General features: G+C 37.0%; 1 protein-coding gene across 2 annotated transcripts in view; it reads right to left on the reverse strand.

The window, feature by feature from the left end:
* Nucleotides 1-23,306, reverse strand: part of SH3KBP1 (SH3 domain containing kinase binding protein 1) — a 221,619-nt gene that overhangs the window by 57,392 nt on the left and 140,921 nt on the right. For both annotated transcript variants that reach the window (XM_061999392.1, XM_061999401.1), the window contains one exon: nt 5,663-5,738. In XM_061999392.1, coding sequence (XP_061855376.1) covers nt 5,663-5,738 — 76 coding nt within the window. The remainder of the gene's footprint in view (nt 1-5,662; nt 5,739-23,306) is intronic.

The following is a 23,306-nucleotide window of genomic DNA, read 5'->3' on the forward strand; positions in this document are numbered from 1 at the left end:
AGCAATCCTCCTTCAGTTCCTCCTTGCTATTTGAAGACTGCAATTAAATCATCTTTCAAGATGACAACCCTGACAGACAGACAGACAGACACGAGTGAGGAAACAGCTGTGGTTTCATCATCTGTAAACATATGTGCTCTCTTCTTTTTATGATTTTTTTTGAACTTTTCCTTTGAAAGTATGTGTCAGTGTGGATCTCACACTAAGTGGCTGTCAAAAGCAGCAAGACTTTAACCACAGAACTTAACAGTCTTTTCACTCATAGCAAATGGCTACATATCTTTGCCTTCTAGTTTTGATGTCAAAACTCTGTTCTCCTGTGACCTGTCTGCCCTTCCCACCAAGCTATTACCTTTTTTCTTTCTTTTTAAAAAAGAATCCATAGTAGAGAAACAAGGAATTAAACTAGAGACAAATGGCAAAACCTAATTCTTAAGCTCAGCCAAATGCTCACGCAGTCCATAAAGAACCAGGAGAAAATCCTGTGAGAGGCACAAGAACTGTCACAAAAACACAGGGTGAAGGCACAGTCATGATAAAAAAAACCCAAACAAACCATGGTTTATTGTACATGACGGCTGGACTCCTTCAGTGCAATTTGCACCGACATACACTAAATCAATGCATTTCTCTAACAAAGCCCCTGTGGATCATGCTGCAATAGAGTTACGTCTCAACAACACAGATGGGTTTGGGACGATATAAGTGACTAGACAAAGCCTCCTTTCAAACTTCTCCTAAGCAAATGGTACATCAGCATGATTTAAGTAAGGAAAGCAAAGCCTTTTTTTTTTTTTTTCAGTCAAAGAGGACTCAAAATAATATGAACCTTTAAAATCAGATTAATAAAAGAAGAATCTAATAGTATCCTTACTCAGTTGAGCACAATACCATAAAAGGATGCAGAAGCACTTAATTCCAACAGTTATGTTTAAATAGGAAGGAAGAAAAGACAAAAGAAAATACTGACTTCAGACTCAGCATTGTGGAGATCACATTGGAACTTGCTGAATTCAGAGTTTTTCCACGGGAAAAAAAAACCCCAATCCACCACATCAAAAAACTAAAGGTCAAAATACTACAGCTTGTTACAAGCCTGGTAAATGGATTTAAGCCAAATTAAAGCTTCAAACTAAGATACCAATATTAAGCATCCTTCAACTGTAGATGGTAAATCTAATTTTTGCATTTGACATCCAAGGCTACATTTATACATTACAGATGGTTCTTCCAGAAGCCTCTCTTTTGTTCTATGACCTAAAGAAATTTTGAAACTATATCTGCTAATAAACCTCCAATAGCAGACATCTTGGAAACAGGGAGGGAGGAGATACACGTGAGCTTTACACTCTTCATTTATTAATAGTAATTTACTCTGTCAGACCATAGATTTTCTCCCTGCAAACTCACAGTTCCTCCCAAGCAGAGAACAACCTACCATAGACAATGGGCTTTGCTTAGGGAATTGAGTGAGCAGACAAATCTTACAATATATCTTACAACTAAACCAGGCTGAATCTAATGCCAGAATGTTCAGATTCTGTTTAAGCATATTCCAAAATAAGAGGGCTTTGGCTAGATATAATTCCATTTGAAAATATGTACCCTTGGCTACATCCTGTAATTTTTTTAACTGTACTTTTCAACAAGATTTGATATAATGATGACACAACAATAAACATCTTGCCTACCCACATACCTCCTAGTCTTGTCCTTTAGAAGGAAGAACAAAGTCATTGCTAGCTTCTCTGAAAAACCCCAAGGGTCCAGGGTGACACAAGATTCTCCTTCCCAGCATCATCCTCATGGCTCAGAAGTTGTAAAAAAACCTCCAAAACCAGCAGCAAAGAACTAGATATTTATCACAAGTGGTCTGTCAGTGCCTACATGTCATTGAGAAAAAAGGCTCAGGACCATCCTAAACACTATAAAGGAGCTGTCCTCTCAAAAGAAATGGATGTTTTATGGTAGTATGCATCTCTATTCAGCACATTATTAAGTCCCACCGCCTGTTACAAGTTCAAAATGCAGCCCTCTCAAAAATCGTTGCCTCAAAGTGGGAGAATAATAGCAAGGGATAGCCTTCCTACAGAATACATCTGCTTCATTAATCTAGGCTGTTGCAAGCCCAGTATAGCACTGATGTCAATGTATAAACTTTCCATATGACTTGGGGTACTGCAGTACTGTAGTTGGTAAATTGTTTATATTTTGAGAGACTGGTTAAATATTATACCGTTCAAGACAGAACTGAGTAGATTCCATTTACTGTATCATTGGACCTTGCTCATTTTAAAAGCATACCTCTTCTATTTGGTCTCCTGCCAGACTTTTAGGATGATCTATGACATTCAAGATGATAGTCCACAGACAAACATACCTTCAAGCTTAAATTTCACAAGGGACAATGACTCTGGAATTTGCTTTTCTTCTTAGGCCAGAATGACACAATTTCCTCCTCTTATCTCTGCTGCTGTTTCCTTGTTGTTAGGGAAGAACTATTCTACCCCATAGTAAGATTTCCTCCATCTTGGGTAACCTGACCACTGGGCTGTATCCCATAAATTGATTATTTATTTATTTATTTATTAGTAAAACAAACAAAACAACTCTATAGTTGATTTTTGAGGCTTAAATATTTCTCCTGTGATGAAGTCTAAACCACACACCAATCAATATAGACACAAACACTAACACTAAGTAAGAAAAGAAGCAGTGCATTAAAATGGAATAAAACATACAAAATCTAGTGAAAAAATACATAATTGTTAACAAAACCACAAACTACACAGAAAAAACTTAATTCATCATAATTTGGTTTAATTGCTATACTCAAAAATGATAAATAGATTGAACTAATAAATATTTTCACAGAGCTTAATGAGATGCAAACTGTCAAAACACTACCTCATCAAACAAAAATTAGAAACAGAACTAATTAGGGCCTCATTAATCCAGATTTATCTATTCCTTACATCATCATGCAAAAAGATTAGATTCTTGCTAGGCTTTTGGTGTTCTTACAACCTACGACTAATAGATGAACACAAATCGTAAATAGTCAGTGACTGGAGTAATCAAGTTAAGTGCCCTGGTGAATGCATTCTGTGACTTATTGCCTTTGCAATCTTGAAATAGCTGTCTCAGTCACAGTGGAAATTTTCGATTTGTTGGATTTTAGAATCCAACAAAGCTAATTAAAAATATAGAAATATTTTCTACAATACAGTCTTTTTACTACAAGCCACTAAACTAAAAGCAAGTTTCTTTACAGAAAAAAGCAGTTTATCTCACCCCAGAGACAGAATTATAGACATACATGCATGCATATGCTGTCCCAGCTACATAAGAGAGAGAGAAATTCAACAACAGAATAATTCCCTTATAAGTCTAGGCACCCACAAATCTAAACCAAACAAATCTGCTCCTCTTCTCTTCAAAGATTCATTCTTGGAAGGTTATTGATGTTTTCCAAGGGACTACTCAAGCTCTCTAAGGATTTTTGCTTTAACGTTGAGCAAAAGGTCTTTGGCCATGAAGAATCAGCTGTTTATCCCCCAGAAATTTAAAACCACTTTTTAGGGAGATTTACATTGTATGTTGTTGGAAGATGCATCTATAAAGCACATTCTTGTTCTGATCAACTCATCCCATGGCAGAACTTATGGTATCTTGCATGTACTAAAGCATATCAAATGCTTTGCTGCAAATCATTGCCCTATCACATCAGAAAAGCTACAGGAAAAAATAGACTCAAATAAAAATGTGAGAAGAGTCATCAACTCATGCTGAAGACCCTGTGGGTAGAGAGGGAAGAATCTATTGCTCTGCTTCCTCTCTCAGCAGGCTCTTTCACAGTGCAACCACATTTTCTATCCAGTTGAGACTAAGGAATAACCATCAGTCATGGAAAGAAATAGGTGGAAAAATGAAAAATGGTGCTACTTCTCTAGCAACATAATCTCTGTCTTGCTTGCAGCATATATCTCCAGCAGTATCTAAGGGAATTTAGTAGAATCCAGCAGTATCCATGGGAATCTAAATCACATATTCCAAAGCTGAGGGCACAGTTATGGCAAAAGCGATGTTGAATGATGTTTGCACACAACTACAGTGAAAATAGACAACAGCAGAGAGATTTTCTGACCAAAAAGGCATATCTGAGGGAAATAACAAAAAGCTGAAAGAAGAAATAATCCCAGCCTAAAGACATTGATGGAGAAGTGTCTCTATGTCAACCAGAGCTCTATGTTATCACTGTAGAAGGTGCAGTTTCTCCAACCATTGTTCAGAGGTTTTCACATCTGTTTATAACTGGTGAAAGTATGAAACCCCAGTACCCTAGGATGCATCTTAGTGAGCAGCTTCAGCTGTCAGAAGTATGAGCTCATGTGGACAAAGGCAGCTGTCTCCCAGCCTGGCTTACCATGCACAGGTTAGTACCGCAGATGGGAAAGCCCAAGGGACCACCCATTCTGATCGTACCTGCGCTCAGGTCAGCTTCATTTGCACAAGTTGCAGGTTCCAAAACCTGTAGGTTCCAGAGCCCTGCTCTACATTACCAGTTTGCACATTTTGCAGTTCTCACTTCCTTCAGGCAATTGAATTCTTGCAGTATTTCACATTAACAGCCTGTTATCACAAGGGGAACATGATAAAAGGATGTAGCAAGTCAATTAGTGTGGTGCAGCTAATGGACAATAACCCATGAAAAGCTGTTTCAAGCTGCTTTTGCAACTCTGAGCTGAAAACATGTGGTAAACCAGGTCATAACCATACACTTCTCTCTGACTAGCCCTTGTTCTGCTGTTCCAGATGCTTGCTTTCCTGTGTCTTTATGTGTTTCAGTTCTGAAACAACATCTGCTAGCTATCTAAAAGGATAAACACATCAGGGAAGAAGGTCTGTGCAAGACTTACTTTTCATTATATACTATTTCTTTTCTAAAGTATGACTATGTTATCTTTCTTCTTATTCTTTTCTATCAAAATCTATAACGTTTAGTTGTAATTTTATATAAACAAAATAAAAAGACAGGGAATATATACATAAGTAATTTGGTAAGCTACTTAAATATGCCTCCCTAGAACAGCAAAACATGAATCCCTAGAACAGTAAAACATGCCTCCCTAGAACAGCACCAAGACCTGCCTAAAACATTTGCTTATTCCTTTTTGTTTACTAAGCATTGAAATGACAAAGAAGTGACGTTCTTGGACACTGTTCATTTTCCACACAAACTATACCACCTACACAGATCATTTTTGATACATAAAGTAAGAAAAAAGAGGAAAACAGCAAGAGCACTCATAGTCAGAGATATTTTTCCATGACCTATGTAAGAAGTTTTCTCTTTTTCAACTCTGATTAATTCCAAAGTACCCTCAAAGCTAAAAGTCCATCACATAATTTAATTTCATTTTTGGTGGCAGAAACCTCAAGGTAGGATTATCAGAGTGAAAATATTTCAGAGGATTCTGTAAAACAAAGCATTCTGTCTATGTATCATCTACTTGAAGTTTATCCTGAACATATCTGTCTGCATCTGTGCTTTTCATATATACAGGATGCTCTTCTCCGCAAACCCTGAGAAAAGTGCTCAGCTTGCTTTTAAGAGGCTTAATAGCATGAAGTGCAAAGAAGAAAAAGCTTTGAAACCTACTTTTTGTTCTGCTGTCCACTTCTATTTTTGTTGGCTCCTGAGCTGCTGTGGCTGGAGGTAATTTCTTCCCAACATTCTGAAAAAAAATAATTAGTCTCCTTTAAAATTTGCAGATTCAGTTAAAAGTTGGACAATATAAAAAAAAAAAGTAACAGAAATACAAAATACAGATTTGTCTTAGGTTTGTCTGTGGGATTTTTTTTAAACTATAAAGAATTATAAATTATAAACAATTAATAAAAATATCATCCTCAAATTTTCCCTTTTAAAAAATGTTTACTAACATTTTTAAACAATAATTCCTTTACATAGTTTCAGGGAAGACTTACAGAAATTTAATTGGTGGACTGAATGTGTCACAAAATTACTTATGAAAAGGTGTTGTTCGGTACCAAAAATAAAACTGAAAGATGAATGGGGAAAAAAACCTCTTGATGTCCCTACAAGGAATGTTCATTTCAGTCACTCTAGACTGAGTGTGATTTTTAAGTTGACAACATCTTTCTATGTGGTTCTCATTTTTAACAAAAGTAACTGATTTACAAAGGGCTATTACAATAAACAATAATCACCCTCAGATAGTAAGCTGAAAGAAGAATAAACAAATGCTATCTGTCCCCAATTAAATAAAATTAGATTGGTGATATTCATCTTTATGTATCTTCACCGAATACTATATGCATACTATCCTTTCTCACTCTGCTTTTCTCCCTGTCAAGAAAAATGTTTAACTTTAAAACCCCAGCCACGTGTAGTTGAAAACATTAAGTGTAATCATTATTTGTTTATACAGATATGAGTACTTAAAAGCCCTAGTTGCAGTTCAACATCTTTCTCTGGTAAGGTAACCATAAATACCACAAAACCTCCTTCGTACTCCAGTGACCTTCTGAGTAAAAACAACAGAGCGAAGATTTAGTCTTAGAACTTCTTGGGGATGATGAGGAAAACACTGGTCAATATGAGAAGGAGTAAGAGTACAACTCTTCAAGTAATTGAAAAATTTCAAGGTGCATAATGAATATGAATAGCTCTGTATTAGTCATCTTGTACACAAACTGACAAAATTTATCTATGAAAAGAAGTAAAATACATACACAGGGATTTCAGGTTGGCAAAAGGAAAACCTCTGGAAGAGAGGCAGTTCTGAGCGTTATGCACAAGATAATCATCGAATTTGTGCTGACAAGTAAGACAAACTATGAATTGCAATTCACTAAAGTGTCCTGTTGCAACTTAACTTGCAGGTGGCAACTGAAACAAGTGACATTCTGATGAGGTTGCAACTCTACTTATGATCCAGAGTTTGAGAACTGTGGGGAGAGATTAACAAAACTCTCAGGAATCTCCCAACTTCTTTGCTGAATGGGGAATGAGAGATGAGAAGCATCACTGAATCAGTGATTAGGGAGGTAACTGAAAATCAGTAGATGACAGACTCCTGTAAATCAGGAGAGTGTGAAACTAAGAAAAGAGTATAATTAAGAAAAGAGCATGACCTGGCTGTGCTGGAGAAGCTTAAAGTCAAGTAGGATGGTGATCAGGTGCTGACTCTGAGATGCTGGAAAGCAGTGAAAATCATACTAGAAAAGATATAATGAAGAATTTGAAGCTACTGAGTATTCACACAGATAAAACCACAGAATGCCTTTAATATGAAAGCAAAACTGGGAAGACAGCTTTTGGTTCAGAGGCAAACAAAGCAGTTCAAGACAGCTGCACATCTCTATACGTGCTCATTCATGATCAAACCTTTATTCATTTCCACTTCATTAAATGGTTTGGAAAATGATTGAGAGCACATACTTCAAAATGCACTGCTATTTAACTCAGAGAGAAATGCTTAGAATATCCAAAAAAGTTTAGATGATTTTTTTTAAAAAGATGAAATTATTATTCAAGAACAATTAATTAAAGGAAAACATTAGGTAACTGCTTTATCATATATACATCATTGATCTTATGCCACAAAACCAAAACGCAGATTAACCCACAACAAGCTAAAATTTAACAAGCTAAAAGTCATGGCCAAAGCATCACGGCTAAAGAGGAAGAAACTAGTGTACCTCAACGGGAAGGGCATGCTGCACATTGCATTCCAAGTGCAATGCTTTTAAAACATTAATTCACCTGCTCCTTCAGAACAAATGCAGGTGCAGGTGATAAGTCAGCATGGGGAAACCATTAAGTCCTTGGAAACACAGAAGACAATACCATCAAAACAAAGTCATTCTTTTGTTGGGAGCTAGGAGATAGGCTGGAAAGCAGCCTTTGCACGAGTTGCAACTTGTTCAGCAGAGAACGTAAAAAGCCCAGGGAACAAACTGGTTGAAGACATGACTTTATTTGCACATACAGAAATAGCCTAAGCAAAGAATGAGAAACTGACTTCTGACAGGTCTACTGATACAAAAAGAGCAGTACAAGACTAAGTGTAGCACATGGAACGTGCTGGAAGATCACAATGACCTACAAGATCCAAAGATCGCTTGCTGCAGAAGAAGCAAAATTGTCCCAGAATTCTGTGATAAGGAGAGGAAGAAATGTTTATATCTTCTAGGATACATCTACAGAAGGCTGTAATTCAAATAATTTTATAATAAAATGATCGTTGTGTAGAACCCACTCCAAGGAGAAGGGAGACTTTAATTTGTTGTGGAACAGAGAGAGGAGATGACAAGTGAAACTGGTATTCTTTAACTGAAATAGGAGTGCTAGAAGCATCACCAAAAAGAAAAAAGAACAAGAATGGATAAGCCATGCAAATCTGGTTTTCAGGTGGACCTGTGCTGCCAAGATGTTTTACTCTTCCTGTAAAATGGTACTACAGGAGATTTTAAAAAAATTATTTATTTCTGTTTACAATTGGTCTATACTGATCCAGACATGTGTATGGAAAACATCTGTTACCACTTTCTAAAATCACCTCCATTAAACTTAATACAGTACTCATTTGTTCATCAAGAAATATGCAAGATAAACTTTACTCACTCTAAGAGACACCGAGTCTTCTAGATGAAGTAAGTCTGATGGTTCTGCTTTAACAGGATAAAACCTCAAGTGTAGCTAAGATCTGTGTGCTGGGAGTCTCAGATCAAGTAACATTATCACAGCATGAATTTTTCTGAGACAAGAAACAGGAGACAGACACATCTCCCATATGAGCCACAAACTTTCCCCTGACTCTTCAACTGTTCTGTATCACCATACAGGTCAAATAGCTACCAGATTTAATAGTGGCTAGAAGAACGAAGCAAGCCCAACTTAAATTCCTGCTAATCCAACACTCGTCTCCATTACATAGACTTTTCTTCTCAGAGACTAGTTACTATGGGGTATTTTGGTCTTTTCTCCAGCTGAAAGCCCAGCACAATTTATCAAAATCTCCTTCAATTCTGAAAAAGGAAACATGAGAGCAAAGAACACTGTAACTGGGTTGAATGGAAGAATGTGATATAATTATTTGTCCTCCTGTGTACTTGCTTTACAAAAGAAGGTCAGTTCACCAAAAAGAAATGTTCCCTAAGCCCTTCTAGATGCATCAATTCATGCTGCAAAATACTGATAAACAACTCCACTGTTCACACTACTTAGGCTTTTACCTGATCCATTGCTACCTATGAGGCTCCCAAGAAACAAGCAGATCTTACACCTTTGGTCACAGACACAAAGCAAGATTTAGAACTTCAAGGACGTCTTGGGAACTTAGACACTCCAAATTCAAAAGCAGGTTCCTCAACTCAGTCAGCATCCTCTGATGTTTCCAAGAATGAAGTCTCTCTCTCCATTCACCTAACTCAAATAAGTTTTCAATAATGTTTGCAATAGAAAGTCACATGCAGCATGAAACAAAACACTCACAGCAATCCCTCCCAGCAGTGTCCTAATCATCAGGCTGCAATGACAAGTGAACTTCCGCGCTTCCTCTCTAGCCCAGTGTATCTTGAATTCTTGGCTGTAGAACAGTTTCAGCACAAGCAAAACCAGTAGCACATTCTACTCTGTCTTTGTATCTCTAGCCTACTGGTTCAGAGAGATCCTGCAAGATTCCCATTTAAGTTTCCCTCTATCCTCCTCTAAAACGGTGAGCACTAGAAATCTCATTTCTAGATCATGGCAGTCAGCCTCATTCCACTTATATTACTCTGCAGACATCACTCTGACTTGCTTAGTCCTGTCACAAAAGAAAGGTGTGGTAGAAACAGAGTTGATACTTCCTCACTGCAAGCCCAGGTTGATTCCCAACACACAACAGAACATAGCAACAAAACAGGCAGAATTTTGATCCCACTTATCTCTTCAAGGCAAGTATAATTAGATTATTTAGCTGTCAGACACAAATCCTCCTAATCACCTGACAAGTGAATCCTAAAGATAAAAGAGAATGAAGTGCCCTTTTGCTGTAGACACAGCTGATAAAAGCATGAAAAATGACCATGATTTGGTGTACTGATATTCAGACGGATGAGACAGATGTAGCAGCAACTTGCCAGTACTAATGTTTGGTTTTATGAAGCCAACAGAAGGATAGTCTAGAATTTAATAACAGGTTCTGTTAGCAGAAGAGGCCTTGATGGCAGTTTGATACACTGCAAATCCCTATCACAGCAGAACAGTTCCCTCTGACAATGAGATAGCAGTGATTACAAAAGTGGATGAGGTGGCACACAAAGTCATGTAAATTAAGTCATGGTACAATCTGAACAGACTCATTTCCTTTCATTTATGTATTCTGGCTCAACTGCAATGTCACAGAACAACACAAGAAAAGCAGAGCATGTAATAGCCAGTATACGACCGAGTTTTTCTCACTTGAGGGCACTACGTCCCTTCTCAATAACTATTCAACCCTGACTAGAGGAAGAAAAGTAGGCCTGTGATCAAGAATTTTTTCAGAATCTTTTAAATTTGTATTTCAAACTGACTCATTTATTTACTGGTGTTATCCAGGTCTTGTGTCTCTCGAACACTGAATCTGGAAATTCAAGAATTGCCACTTATACACCAGCTAGGTCCCTACATAAATTTTGTTATACTTCTTTATACTAAAGGAACATACTTATCCTTTGACTCTGCTTTAGCAAATATAGGCTTCTTGAATTTTATTTATTCAGGAATAAGGAAATAAAATGTTTACTCAGCATCAGTATTTACTCTGGAAAGTGTACTGAGGTTTTTTAATTCAGATAAAAGTATTTTAGAACTGCTATTTGAAATATATAACTCCATGAAGATATTAAGAAATACACCAGACATTAAAGATTTCATAGAACTGGGTTATAGGTTTTTGAGTTAAACATCATTTATCAGTTTGAATAGTGAAAATGTAACAATATATACTGATGTTTTATTCAGGAAAGGAAAAGGCAGTTATGTATCTTGAGAACTTTTAAAACTTCAGAAAAGCTCAATGGGGTCAAGGGGAAAATGTGCCATGTTTCTTTGACCACCATACTTCCTTTTAACATTCAATTGGTATTTTTGAATGTTTATATACATGAGATTTTTCGTTTTACATTAGATTTACATGCAAATCCAAGGCAACTAATAATGTCAATATAAAAATTGTATTCTTTAATATATTTTTGACAATCCATTGCACAAAAAAAAGTATGAATGGTTACCAGATTCTTCCAGCTCTGGATGAACTAAAACATAAACAAGCTTCCCTTTGACTATGTATAATGCTGGTGTACAGGAGGAGTTAATTTATCTTTTTCTAATACACTTCAAAAGCTCAAGGATCATCCTTTATTCATCCTATCTGATCTACCTTTTAAAATTAAAAGAGATCAAATATAAAAACCTCAAAGGCTGACAGACGTCAAGATGCCCTTACTCTGACAGAAACAAAATTTGAGATATGTCCAGGATTCATCTTTTTCCCATGATAACAACATTCAACTCCACATAAAGTATTTTCTGGGACAGCATGATCAAGTATTGCTATCCTGGGGTTTCCCAAAACCATGGAGTTAACACTTTTTCTAAATGGTCATCACATGGCACTTCAGAGAGGGTAACAGGAATTTCAGGAAACCATTAAAGAGCAAAGAAAATCTTTAGGAAAAGTGTGATTAAGCATCCATCTGCACATTTGATCACCTCAGACATCTAAAATAGCTCCTTCCTACCCATCTGTGCTTTAGTAGAAATATCATCCTTGTGCTCCCAAACTAAAATGATTCATATTTTTTAATACCAACTAGATAGGTACATCTGCCCAATGTATGCCCATTTAACACAGAAACTCCAGTCACCTGTGAGGACATTCTCACCACAAGGCAGGGTTAATTTCCTTAAAACCAGGTTAGGTGGATCAATGGGACTGGTAACAAGTGTTCATCAAGTCCTCAATTACAATCAGACTGTAACAAGCACAGGCAAGCAAAATCCTTTTTATTCTCTTGCTCCTAGTTTACTCTGAGTATGAGCAGACAGACAGAACGTCTCGTAACAGCTTTCTCCCAATTCACTTGCTGTGAGCAACAGAGAGGGAAGAGTCTGGTCACTGCCCAAGCCCACCCACCAAAGGTGGCCACATCCCCATGGACGTGGCCATGGATTCCTGCCTTCTCTCTGCCATGACATTAGTGTATCTACAAGGGGAGAGGAGGAAAATGGTTCATGTTAAAAAGCAGAAGGGCAGGAAGAACAAAGGAGAGTTTTAACATTATCTGCTTCACTAAACAGCTGCACAAACATGTGGGTAGAACCGAAGAAGGAAAATTTATGGTCATAGGGTAATAGGTGTAACTCTCAGTTGCAGCACTCATTTATACTAGCCTAAGCTCCTTGGGAAAGCACAGTAAGCATCTCACAGTGCGCTTTAATAATTCCTGGGGCAAATATATCACACTTTGACCACGCTCAAGGCAACCCAAGCAAAAGCTGCAGTAGTTCTGGCCTTTATATCATTCAAGAGATGAAATGTAAATAACACTTGAGTACTCAGCTCTACATACCAGATGATACTTTCATAAAGAATGGATGCCCTGACCACAGGATCAGATGTGGCACACACCCACAGAACATTTTAGTGTAGTTTGGCAAATACTTCACAGAGTGCAGACAACAAAGCAATTAAAGTATTTTTAAATTTCATGTTATAGTTTCTTTGCACATAGTCAAGCTATATTACTTTCTGCTGGACAATCTGAAAATACACTTTCACACTTAATCCATATTACAGGAGACATAAGTGCAGTTTTTCCAACTGATGTTTATAATAGATGACTTTTTGACTTGGATTAAGATAGGCTTTCCGAATGACAGCATATCCTTGTAAATAAATAAATCTTATTTTTCTTTTGAAAAATATTTTACCTGTGAAAGGTTTTACCCTTCTACAGTAAGGTTGTAAAACGTTTTGTTTAGCTACTGCAAAAGGCATAGGAACCGCTGTCAACTTAATTGTCTCTGTCTAGACAAAACAAAAAAAATCTCTAACTAAAAAGATGTCCCTCCAAATAAAACCTTCATCCCATTGGAGCTCCTTGAAAATTAACATGATTTTAGTCATCCACGTGACTCTTACCACAACTGACAAGTTTTGGACAAATCAGACAAGTTTCTGAAGTCAACAGTGAAGAGGTAGAGACCCTGTAACTGTTCATGAACATCAATTCGCCAGGAACTGGCTACCACACAAACACTGCTTTAAGAGGAAAGCAATACTGAAGTAGTCAGCAAGTATATCCTGTTTGAATGTTAAAGGCTTTTGGAACCAGGATGCATATGTATCTGGAGGAAAAGCGTTTTGTAGTGTTCACACAGAAATTGATCCATTTTTACCAAATATAAAAGTTACATCTTGAATGCAAAAATTTTTTTTTAAATGAGGACAAAAGCAGCATGTCAGTCTAAATCCTACTACAATACTCTAATTCTCATTCCATAGAGTGATAAATAGGTTGTGGCTACATTACACAGCCCTGAGTTCATTTGGTGCCCTAGAAACAGTACTGAATGTCAGAGCATCTTACAACTGTTGTACCTATACTGTCATAGCACTGGAATTCAGGCAGACAAGAAAATAGGAAAGTAAACAAAGCAAACAGCACAGAGGTCCCCAAACAAGGTAAATTTTAAAGCAAAATATAATTTTGCTGGGGCTTTGTTTTCTGATTAATCACAGATCCTTATTCTTCACATCTACTTTTTTTACAGTATTTTCTACTGTAAAAGGAAAAACTGTAAAGGGAAAAATTGCCTCTTCTCATCAATTAAGCTGCTTAAACTACATCAAATCTAAGAAGAAATGCTTTGAATACTTAAGAAATAGTCACATTTGCTTTTGAGTAAGAACTGGTTTATTTTTCAAAATAAGTGCAACTTCTCAAATATTTAATGAAACAAATTACTGGTGCTTTACTCAATTAGGTAAAAAAGTATTTGAAGTCATGCGTAGAGAAGACTCGTAAAATCACTTACCAGGATAGAACAGGAGTCATTTATGTAGTTCTGAATGTTCAAGGCAAAATAAAGACAAAATGGCAAGCCTGTACTACCTTTGGCATGCATCTTGTGAAGGATTAAGCAGCAGATAAGAAAGGGAGAGAGGAAGACCAAGATGATCAATGTATGTCCACTTTCCTTGATGGATCAGAGTTTGTTACTCCTTCAAATTTTGATAGTAACAATAAAATGCCTACTTCTTTCTGGAAGATGTTATTTAAAAGGGAGAAGTAAGAAACAAAGATCAGAGTAATAAGTTCTTTGATAGACTTTTCACGTGTGCACCTTTTTAGGAGAAAGCATGAGGTGCTGCAATTAAAGTTATCTTGTATTATTGTTTTTATGTTGTATCAATCCCATTTGATCTATGCCATTCATGGTACTTATTATTTTAATGATTATTAAGCATGACTTCTTATTAGCCATACAAAAGCTAGGAAATCTTAAAATTCAGGGTTTCATACAGACCCTCACTTCTGCTTTGTGGTAACTACATGTTACCACTACATATCAGTCAATCACACTTTACATGTTATACTTCTCAATACAGTGGCATTCAGCTGGTTTTGTTATGGAGATGTAACATGACAATATCACAGCAATTTTCATTAAAACACACAAATATAAAAGTTGCTGGCCCTGGCTCCCGAGAAAGATTGGAATTGTGACTTAAGCACACACTAAAACCTAAACCTGAGACACAGATTAAAAAGAGTTTATTGTTCATTATTTAAAAAAAAAAAAAGTAACTTGGTTAAACAAATGATTAAAAGGCAGGAAGCAAAAGGCAGGATTTCATCACAGTGACAAGTGGAGACCCTCAAGGATCTAGATCAAGCCTCTTGTATTCCACATGGTCATCGATAATCCAGAAAAGAGGAAAGACGGGAATTCAATTCAGAGGGAAGTAAAAATTACACATTTGGAGGAAAACCACTATCTTTAGATAGAAATCATGGGCTTTGAAACACATAGCTGTAATAATTTGGAAAGGAATAAAGAGCACTATAAAATCCTATATAAATCCACCCAACACCTAGATGATTGTGCCCTGCTCTCACCTCCTTTTCCCCTCACACATAACTCACCTCAGACCCTAAAGGAACTAGAAAAGACAGAAAGTCACCAAGAATGATCAAACCTGTGAAAACAATTCCTCATCCTGGAAAAAGAGATATACACAGGTGATTTAACACAAGTCTATAAAAAACCAGGAGGGGCATTGAGAAGGTAGTTAGGGAGGACTCATTCATTATCTCTTCCTGTAATAAAAACTAAGGGCTAGCAGAATAAATTAGCAGGTATCACATTCAAAACAAAGGGAGGTAACTCCTTCCCACAGTGTGTGAACTGCGTCCACAGGAGTTACAGATGCTAACATGTTATGTGCAGTGAAGACATAGCTACTCAATTTGATGAGAAAAAAATCCATTAGGTTTATTAAAGAAAAAGTTCAAAATTACTACAGGCTGTAAAGAATCTTTGCAGCAATTTCTCTGTATGCTTATCTTGCTCTCACACTCTTACCCAGGCTTCTAGTATTGGCCTCTGTTCGGAAGCACAATACCAGCGCAGGCACCATTCTGATCTGAACTAACTATGGATGTCTCAGCATTTTTCAACTCCCCAGAAATCTGATTCTTTAACATATGGAGATGGAATACTGAATACAGTACACTTTGGAAAGTAAATCTAAATGAAGCAAAGGGACAAAATCAAAGTGATAACACAAGGGAAACTTCAAAGGATTACTCCAGCTCCTTTCTCCCTCCAAACATTATCAAACAAATTCCATTTTTGAGTTAAGAAAACAAAACCATAGCGAGGATAAAGATATATAGAGAAAATAACTATAAAAGTCTTCAAAACCAGAAAGCAGTGACTCTTACAAGTTAATTTAAATCCTTTGGTTTGTAAGTCACCACAGAAATTTTAAATGGAGAATATGCTTTATGGCATATATATCTGCTTTAGTACGCATCTTTTGTAGTTTGACACAAGCAGAGATGCCCCTGAGTCTAAAAGATTATAAAAAGCAAACACTGGATTGACAGCTACCGTAATGAAAAAGACAAATCGACTGTACAGAAAAAATACATTTACATTTCCTACTTAGCCATCTCAAACTTTTTCTGACCTGTAAAATTGACTACATCTACCACAACACTATCAGTGAAGCACTTGTTGTAACAACTAACTAACCTCCTGAATAAATTCAACTTTGTCAAGCAGTCTGGAAAGATTTTAACTGTCTCTGACTTTCTCTGAGAAAGTAATATAGATTTAAAATGTCTTCTGATGCACAATATTTCAATATTTCAGTGTATTAATACACAGTGCTCCCTCAGAAATTATTTTGATGTTTATGCCAAGCTGTAACTGTTTATATCCTCCACATTCATGTAATTTATATTTTTGCATGAAAAGAAGAGTCTCAAATGTTCTCAGTGGGGAAGACATCTAATTAGAGAGACTGTTTCATGATTTCTAACTTCCCATTTACAACTACAAAACATCTCTTCAGTGATTTCAGAACTGCTTAAATGGAAAATTACTTTAGTTCTTGCTTCTAGCTGTTGAGCTCCATTAAGAAATGATCTGAGCCAGCATCAAATGTCCCATCCAGCTATCCAAGCACTAAATCTACCAGGTGTTTAGCAGACCACCAGCAGTCTACAGACCACAGATGATGAATTTATTAATCAGCGTTATGCAAGTCACCAAAGAAATATGTGCTATTTCAAATAACGGTCAAAGAAATAAGTAGGTAAAATATGCAGTGCAAAATTTTTGTTTTAACTTCTTGGACAGAAAAGGTGGTTGGAATAAAGCCATGAATTAATACCACCAGTGCATAATCATTTTCATTAAAACTCTGCGTAGCTTGGAGAGCAGAAGAGAGCATTTTTTTTGGTTTTCATCATTGTTCTCCACGGTTACATCAGTTCTAGCAGCAGGTAAGCTCAGATGCTGAAGCTTTGTAACTTGGTATATTTAAAACTTCAAATTATGAGAAAGGAGGGGAGTGGAGAGGCTTTTTTCTTACTAATATGTTTGTGCTGGTCAGGAGAGAAATCTATGTGTCTTAACTTGCATACTTTATGACATTCATATCTCTCTAAAATTTGTATTTCTGACATTTGATGTTGTTAAGCTGTCAGTTTCACTGATTAATGAACTAAAAGTCAGCCTTCCTAAAAGGTTAATGGTGAGAAAGTGAGTGTAAGAGTTTAGATCAGGTAGATGTTGCTGAAACAAATGAAGTAAGGCATATTAGAATCACTGATGAGTAAAAATACTTTAGCAAATGAATTTTAAAAAAAGAGGCAAATGCAGAATTAAATCTGTACAGCATACTCCCAACTGCCTCATCTCATAGCATTGAAAGTGTGCACATCAAAATGAGCTGTGTGAACAAGCTCATTTGCTTTCCTCCTCAATCTGCAGATCTGCAATGCTGTAAGGTGCATTGGTAAAGAAAGTTAAGTCTTTTTTGGAGTGTGTGTTCTTTCTTCACTGCTTTATTCTTCATTTTCCCCTTTTATTGACTGTGGCCTATAGAAATGGAAAGGATCACACGTCCTCTTGCAACACTTGCCAGGAATTTTACTATTTGCAGGTTGCAGCACATAATTAATTTCTGGCTCCTCAAGGAAGAGTCCTTCAGTCAGCCTGAACTGAGAGAATGATATGTCTTGCTCCTCTCCCAGGAGAATCATGCCTGTCTAGACTGCAGTTGGTAACTAGCATGATCCACACTGTAGCATCCAGTTTAGAAATTGCTGTTATGAAACCTCCAACTTAAAACTGCTATGGAGATCTCCACTTCCTTTCGCAGCAGTAAGGAAAACAGTGCAGCTACTTGCATCTCTCTCAAAAAAAGTCAACAAACAGGGAATGGTTCTTCTCCAATATCTTTCTTTTTAAAGTGGCAACAACTCTACTTTGCTCTTTTGTGACTTACGATGCTGACAACAAACTACAAAGTAACTGTTAAATTATATTTTTCAAATTATAAAAAACCCACTAAACTGATGCTGTCATGCAAATAGTCCCAGACTTAGTGCTGACAGTATTTCTTTCATTTTTGCATTGTATTTCTTCTTTTCTCCTGAGATTACCTTTAATTTTAATTTCTTAGTGTTTGGGGTTTTTTCCCCACCTTGTATCACTGAGAGCAGGACAAAAGTTACTGAGGCGAAATAGGGAGAGATTTTTATTTTAAACTCTTGCAGGGAAAATTGCACAGCAAGAAGTGACAAAGCAAAATGCATTAGCACCTTCAGTTCTCTTTCAACTAACTGGAATTTCATCTCTTTTTCTTTGAATGAAGCTCCAACATTCAAAATACAAATGGAAAATGGCTAATATAATGTGTTCCAGCTTTTCTTCTCAGCAAGTGCTTCAGGTGCAGAGACTGTTGCAGAAGAAACTGTCAGCTGTACATATGGAGGTCTATGTTTTTGGGTGGCCAGTGCATAGGGAGCAGTCCAGCACCAGGAGCCCCTACTTGGCCACATTCCATGAGGACTTCTGCCCCAGGAGCTGAGTCCTCTCTCCTCCTCCTTGGTTTTTATTGGGAATTTTTTATGAAGCACTTAGTCGGGTAACTGTAATAATATAAACTCATATCTGTAGTATATGAGAAGTATTTAAGAAACACAAAATGCCATTGACCTCAATAGAAACATATGCAACAAGGAGTTTACAAGGCATTTTAGAAATTGACCTCCAGACTTTTTATCCCACTGAGTGCCTGCCTGGTCTATGTTCCTTTTGCACTCCTTTCCCCCTTCCTCTTTTTTTTTTTTTTTAAGGCAGAGTAACAAAGAGACATGGCACATTAAAGGAGATAAAGCAACTCAGAAAATGTGTAGCTTCATTTCTGCACATAGCTGACTTATTTTAGCTATGAAGAGCCAAAGTTGAGAGAAATTTGCATTCTACTACTAAAAGTCCCTTAAGTATCTGCAAATCATTAAACGGTTTACTTGGTGTCTCTCCATTCAGCTTTCTATAAAATTTTACAACCATCAGTTGACTCCAGTTTTCCTTGCTGTTTCTTGAAGTAAAGGATAATTTCTATTTAGACTTTATTATCCCAGTATCATTTTCTCCCAAACTAATCAGTTATCAGTTCTCCTCATTTGGACAAAACAGTCCAAATGTCACCTCTCTCAAAAGAGGAATTAGTAAAGCTCCTCCTCTTTTTTTCTGCCAAAAAGAAGAAGTGCAGTTTTCTTACTGCATTTGAGAAGGAAAACAATTAAGGGGTGGTGGTAGTGAATTTTTATTTACTAAGCAAACATTTGAAAGAGCAACACATCCTAAAGACTGTGCAAATAGTTTTTGCTAACTGTAAAGTTACATTATTCTTTAGAGTAAAAAAATTGAAACCAAATCATATAGGAATAAAAACCATCTGTGCAAGTTTAATGGCCAAACAGTTTGAAAGGAAAAAAAAGTTGAGCTAAGCAGAGCCAGGACAGACTATGTTTTCACACAAAAGTAACCCCCTATTCTAATATAGTCATCTATAGCAAAAATGAACTTTGAGATCTCTAGCACTCTTTTTCCTTTTTTTCTTTATAGCCACCCAGCATCTACAAAGTGTGTAAAAGAACCAGAGAACCCTGCAATCAAATCCCATGTTCTACAGAATATATATCATAATAAAGTTTTAAACAGTCACGGGAAAAAAACCCCAACTAATTGTAAAAGAAATACCTCCTCTCCCATTGTGAAGCCAAGCTGCCTTTCAGCAGCTCGAAGTGTCCAAGAAGAGCCCTGGAGTCCTGCCCCTTCCTTGCATGAGCTCAGCTCAGCAAGAGCGGGAGCCCAGCCCTGACACTGACTCACACTCTGGGCCATCCCACAGAAACAAAGGTTCCACTTGTTTATTTCACAGGAAATCTGGAGCTTTTCCTACCTCTGCTCACTTCTAGTGAGAAATTTCCTCTCCTTCCACAAATCAGCCTGTTGGTCTTCTGGCTTCTTAAGACCAACAGCTAGGAAAGGTAACGTGAGCGAGGATGTACAGACTTTTAGCGAACAGCCCAGAGTCTTACAAATAACTCTAAAGGAAAATGAGCTTGTGACAAACTGTGAATGTTTTGGTATCGCTGTTTCAGCTTCTGTTTTTTAAAGAAAGATGATAAAAAAAAAATGAACCGTCATTAAGAGAATGCTCTGTTCCATGAAAATCTTATAAATTCTTAATATTGCTTCCTCACAAACATACAATTTTTAAATGACTGATAAAAGGGCAAGGGAGGGAAATACATGAAGGGTTTAATTTGAAGAAATTAAAGATTCATATTTAAGCAAGTCACACAATATTATACACTCCCAATCTCATTTCGCCTTATATGCTATTCAATAAGTATTTACACACAAACGTGTCTACTATGGACATACCTGGGCACGCTCAACACATTCCCTGTACACACAGAGCGCATTCTCTACAGAGTAATTCTCATGGGAGTGCCAACACAATTATGGAATAATAAAAAAGTCTCTGCACTTGTACATTAAGCAAAACAAAAATGGTTCCCTCTAGTTCTAAGAACCAGTGTAAGGAAGGACATGATAAACAGTATGTGTATTTTAAAGAAGAGGACAATAAATCGTTCAACAAGGTTTCTACAAAAAAGAGCGAGAAGGTTATTTTGCAGAGCCAGGATATTACAACGTATTTTCTGCTACAACAGTGAAAGATGAGAATGTAAGAAGGATACACAGTTTTCTATACTGGATGCTTTTCAAAAAAACAGACAGTCCCTGAGGATTATTTGTGTATATTTGGTCCTACTTAATCTAATTGAGAGGCTTGGTTAGATGATCTCTGAGATCCCCTTTGGCCTCATACTGAAAGCAAATCAAAACTGATCTGAGTAGGACTATCACTGCAAGTACAAATCTCCAGAAAAAAGTATCAAGATATCTGAAAGAATAGAAATGAGCAAGATATTATGGTCCACAGAAAACATCTCTTGCAGTAACACTTCCTGTGCCTGCACCATGTGGCAGAACAGGTTCTGGAGTGATTCAGAGTAGTCTGAAGACTTACTGAGCCCGCAATCTCCTTTCATTTTGCAATCACAAATAATTTTAAAGTTATATTAGGATACGTCATTAATTTCAGTCCCAGAAAACACACAATTACTATTGTTTGTTGTAAGAGAGTAATACTTTGTAACACATTTATCATTTATGCAATTAATGAGTTTATGAAAGTATAAGCACTACAATCAGGCATGACTTTTTAGAAATAAACCTCAACTAGGGAAAATTTTAAAAAGGAAACCATTTCAGAAAAAATCCACAAATTAATGAACCTAAACAAGCAGCAAAAGATAAGTGAATAAATTTTACTCTAGAAGTTGTGTTTAGTTTGGATTACATTCATCAGTCTTTTTAAAGTTATTAATGTAATTTCCAAAGTCAGCCAGGTTATTTAATTTTTGTTGCATAATTGTATTGTTTTAATTCTCAAAGTTCATGTGGTACAGACTCAACTAAAAATCAGAGATTTATTGTGATTAGTAAGCTATCAATCATCGTCTGATCTAGACCAACTTGCAACACGTATACTTTTATTGTCTCCCTATTATGAAATAAAAGGGCATTAGCTTAAACATACACATCCTGTTTTTCAGACTTAAGCATCCTAAGATTTCCTAATCAAAGCCATGAGTGAAAAATGAGGAGCATTCCCTCCCTGAGAGCACTCTTCCACGAGAACTCACATTGGCATTGCTGTGCCCCAGGAGAGCAGACCAGATTTTCCATGTTGCTTTTAGGATTAACTTCTGGTACTAGCAGCACTTCTTAGGCTACTCTGTTTCTATTTTTAGATTTTCTTCAAGTAGCTCAAGTCAGGAACACAAATTCAAAACATTTTAATGCATATGCTTGATATGTTTCTTTTACACAAACAAACCTTTTTGGAATACAGGTCAACAATACACATGCAAAGTCTTGTGACATGGATAACAACTAGTTTGCATTTACTTACAGTCCAATAGCTGCTTTATTAAAAGCCTAAAAAGGTTACAAGCATCACAGATCACCATGTGGGTAACTTCCGCCAAATCTGCTAGTGCAGGCTTTTATGAAAGCTGAACCATGTCACTAATACCTGGACAACTGTTCAGACAGTTTGAACATTTTACAAACCAAACTGAGAAAGCAAGAAAGCACAGGTATCTCATGGGATAGCAGGGAAGGGCAGAAAGTATACAGGAGATCAAACTCTTCACTCACATAGCACAGCTCAGTGACTCAGCAGATTTACTGCCAGCCAAGGTTATTGAATTTATTCCTCTCTCTAAACTCCATTTTGCATTTCCCGTCCTATTCCTTTGGTACCAAGTCCCGCTTTGAGTTAGCCTCCCCAAAAGGTGCATGCTGCTTTTTGACTGTCCCTCATTTCACAAACCAACCACATTTCCCCTACCTCTCCTTCTTGTTCCCATTAATTAGTTACTCCAGAATTAGTTACTCCAGGTTGCAATCTTTTAAGGAATTTATTTATAATGTAAATGCCTCATGAACATCAGGCACGATTTCCAAATGTGTGCTATTTTTTTTTTACATAATGAAAGAAACACTTTAGTCTTGTTTGTTAGTCTTGTTTGCACACTCAAGGAATGGAAAGTTACACCAACAAAGAGAGTGAGCCCCCGGCGCAGGCAGCCTTGCTCTCATGACAACTGCAGAAGTGGTCAGAGTCTTTCCTCCCCTGTTGCTTTCCTTACAAGATAGCCCTAAAATACATGGTTAGGGCACGGATGCCAGATTATGGCAGACAGCAATTTCAAAACAAAATACAAATGATGCTTTAACAGCTGAGCGCTTCCCTCTCTTCCTACACTGAGTTTGACACACTGCTGACATCGGCGATGGCTGTCTCTCAATAAACAAGTGCCAGAAACCCGTGCTTTCAACTACAAAGTGCGACATATACTTGATACTCATATGATATGCCCTCTGCCTCAGCAGGTGTTGTTGACAGCATTTGTGTTCAGTACTAGGTGGTTTTACTCACCTGTATTTTCTAATTATCTCACGACTTTGAAACAACGGCTTCAACGTTTCTGTTAGGGAAGCAAGCACTGAGCCATATGATAGAGGCAAGCGCAAGCTGACACATGCAGCATCCCACAGGCATGGATGTCGCTGGGCA

This window comes from Colius striatus, chromosome 1 (genome assembly GCF_028858725.1).
Source record: "Colius striatus isolate bColStr4 chromosome 1, bColStr4.1.hap1, whole genome shotgun sequence".
Lineage (NCBI taxonomy): Eukaryota > Metazoa > Chordata > Aves > Coliiformes > Coliidae > Colius > Colius striatus.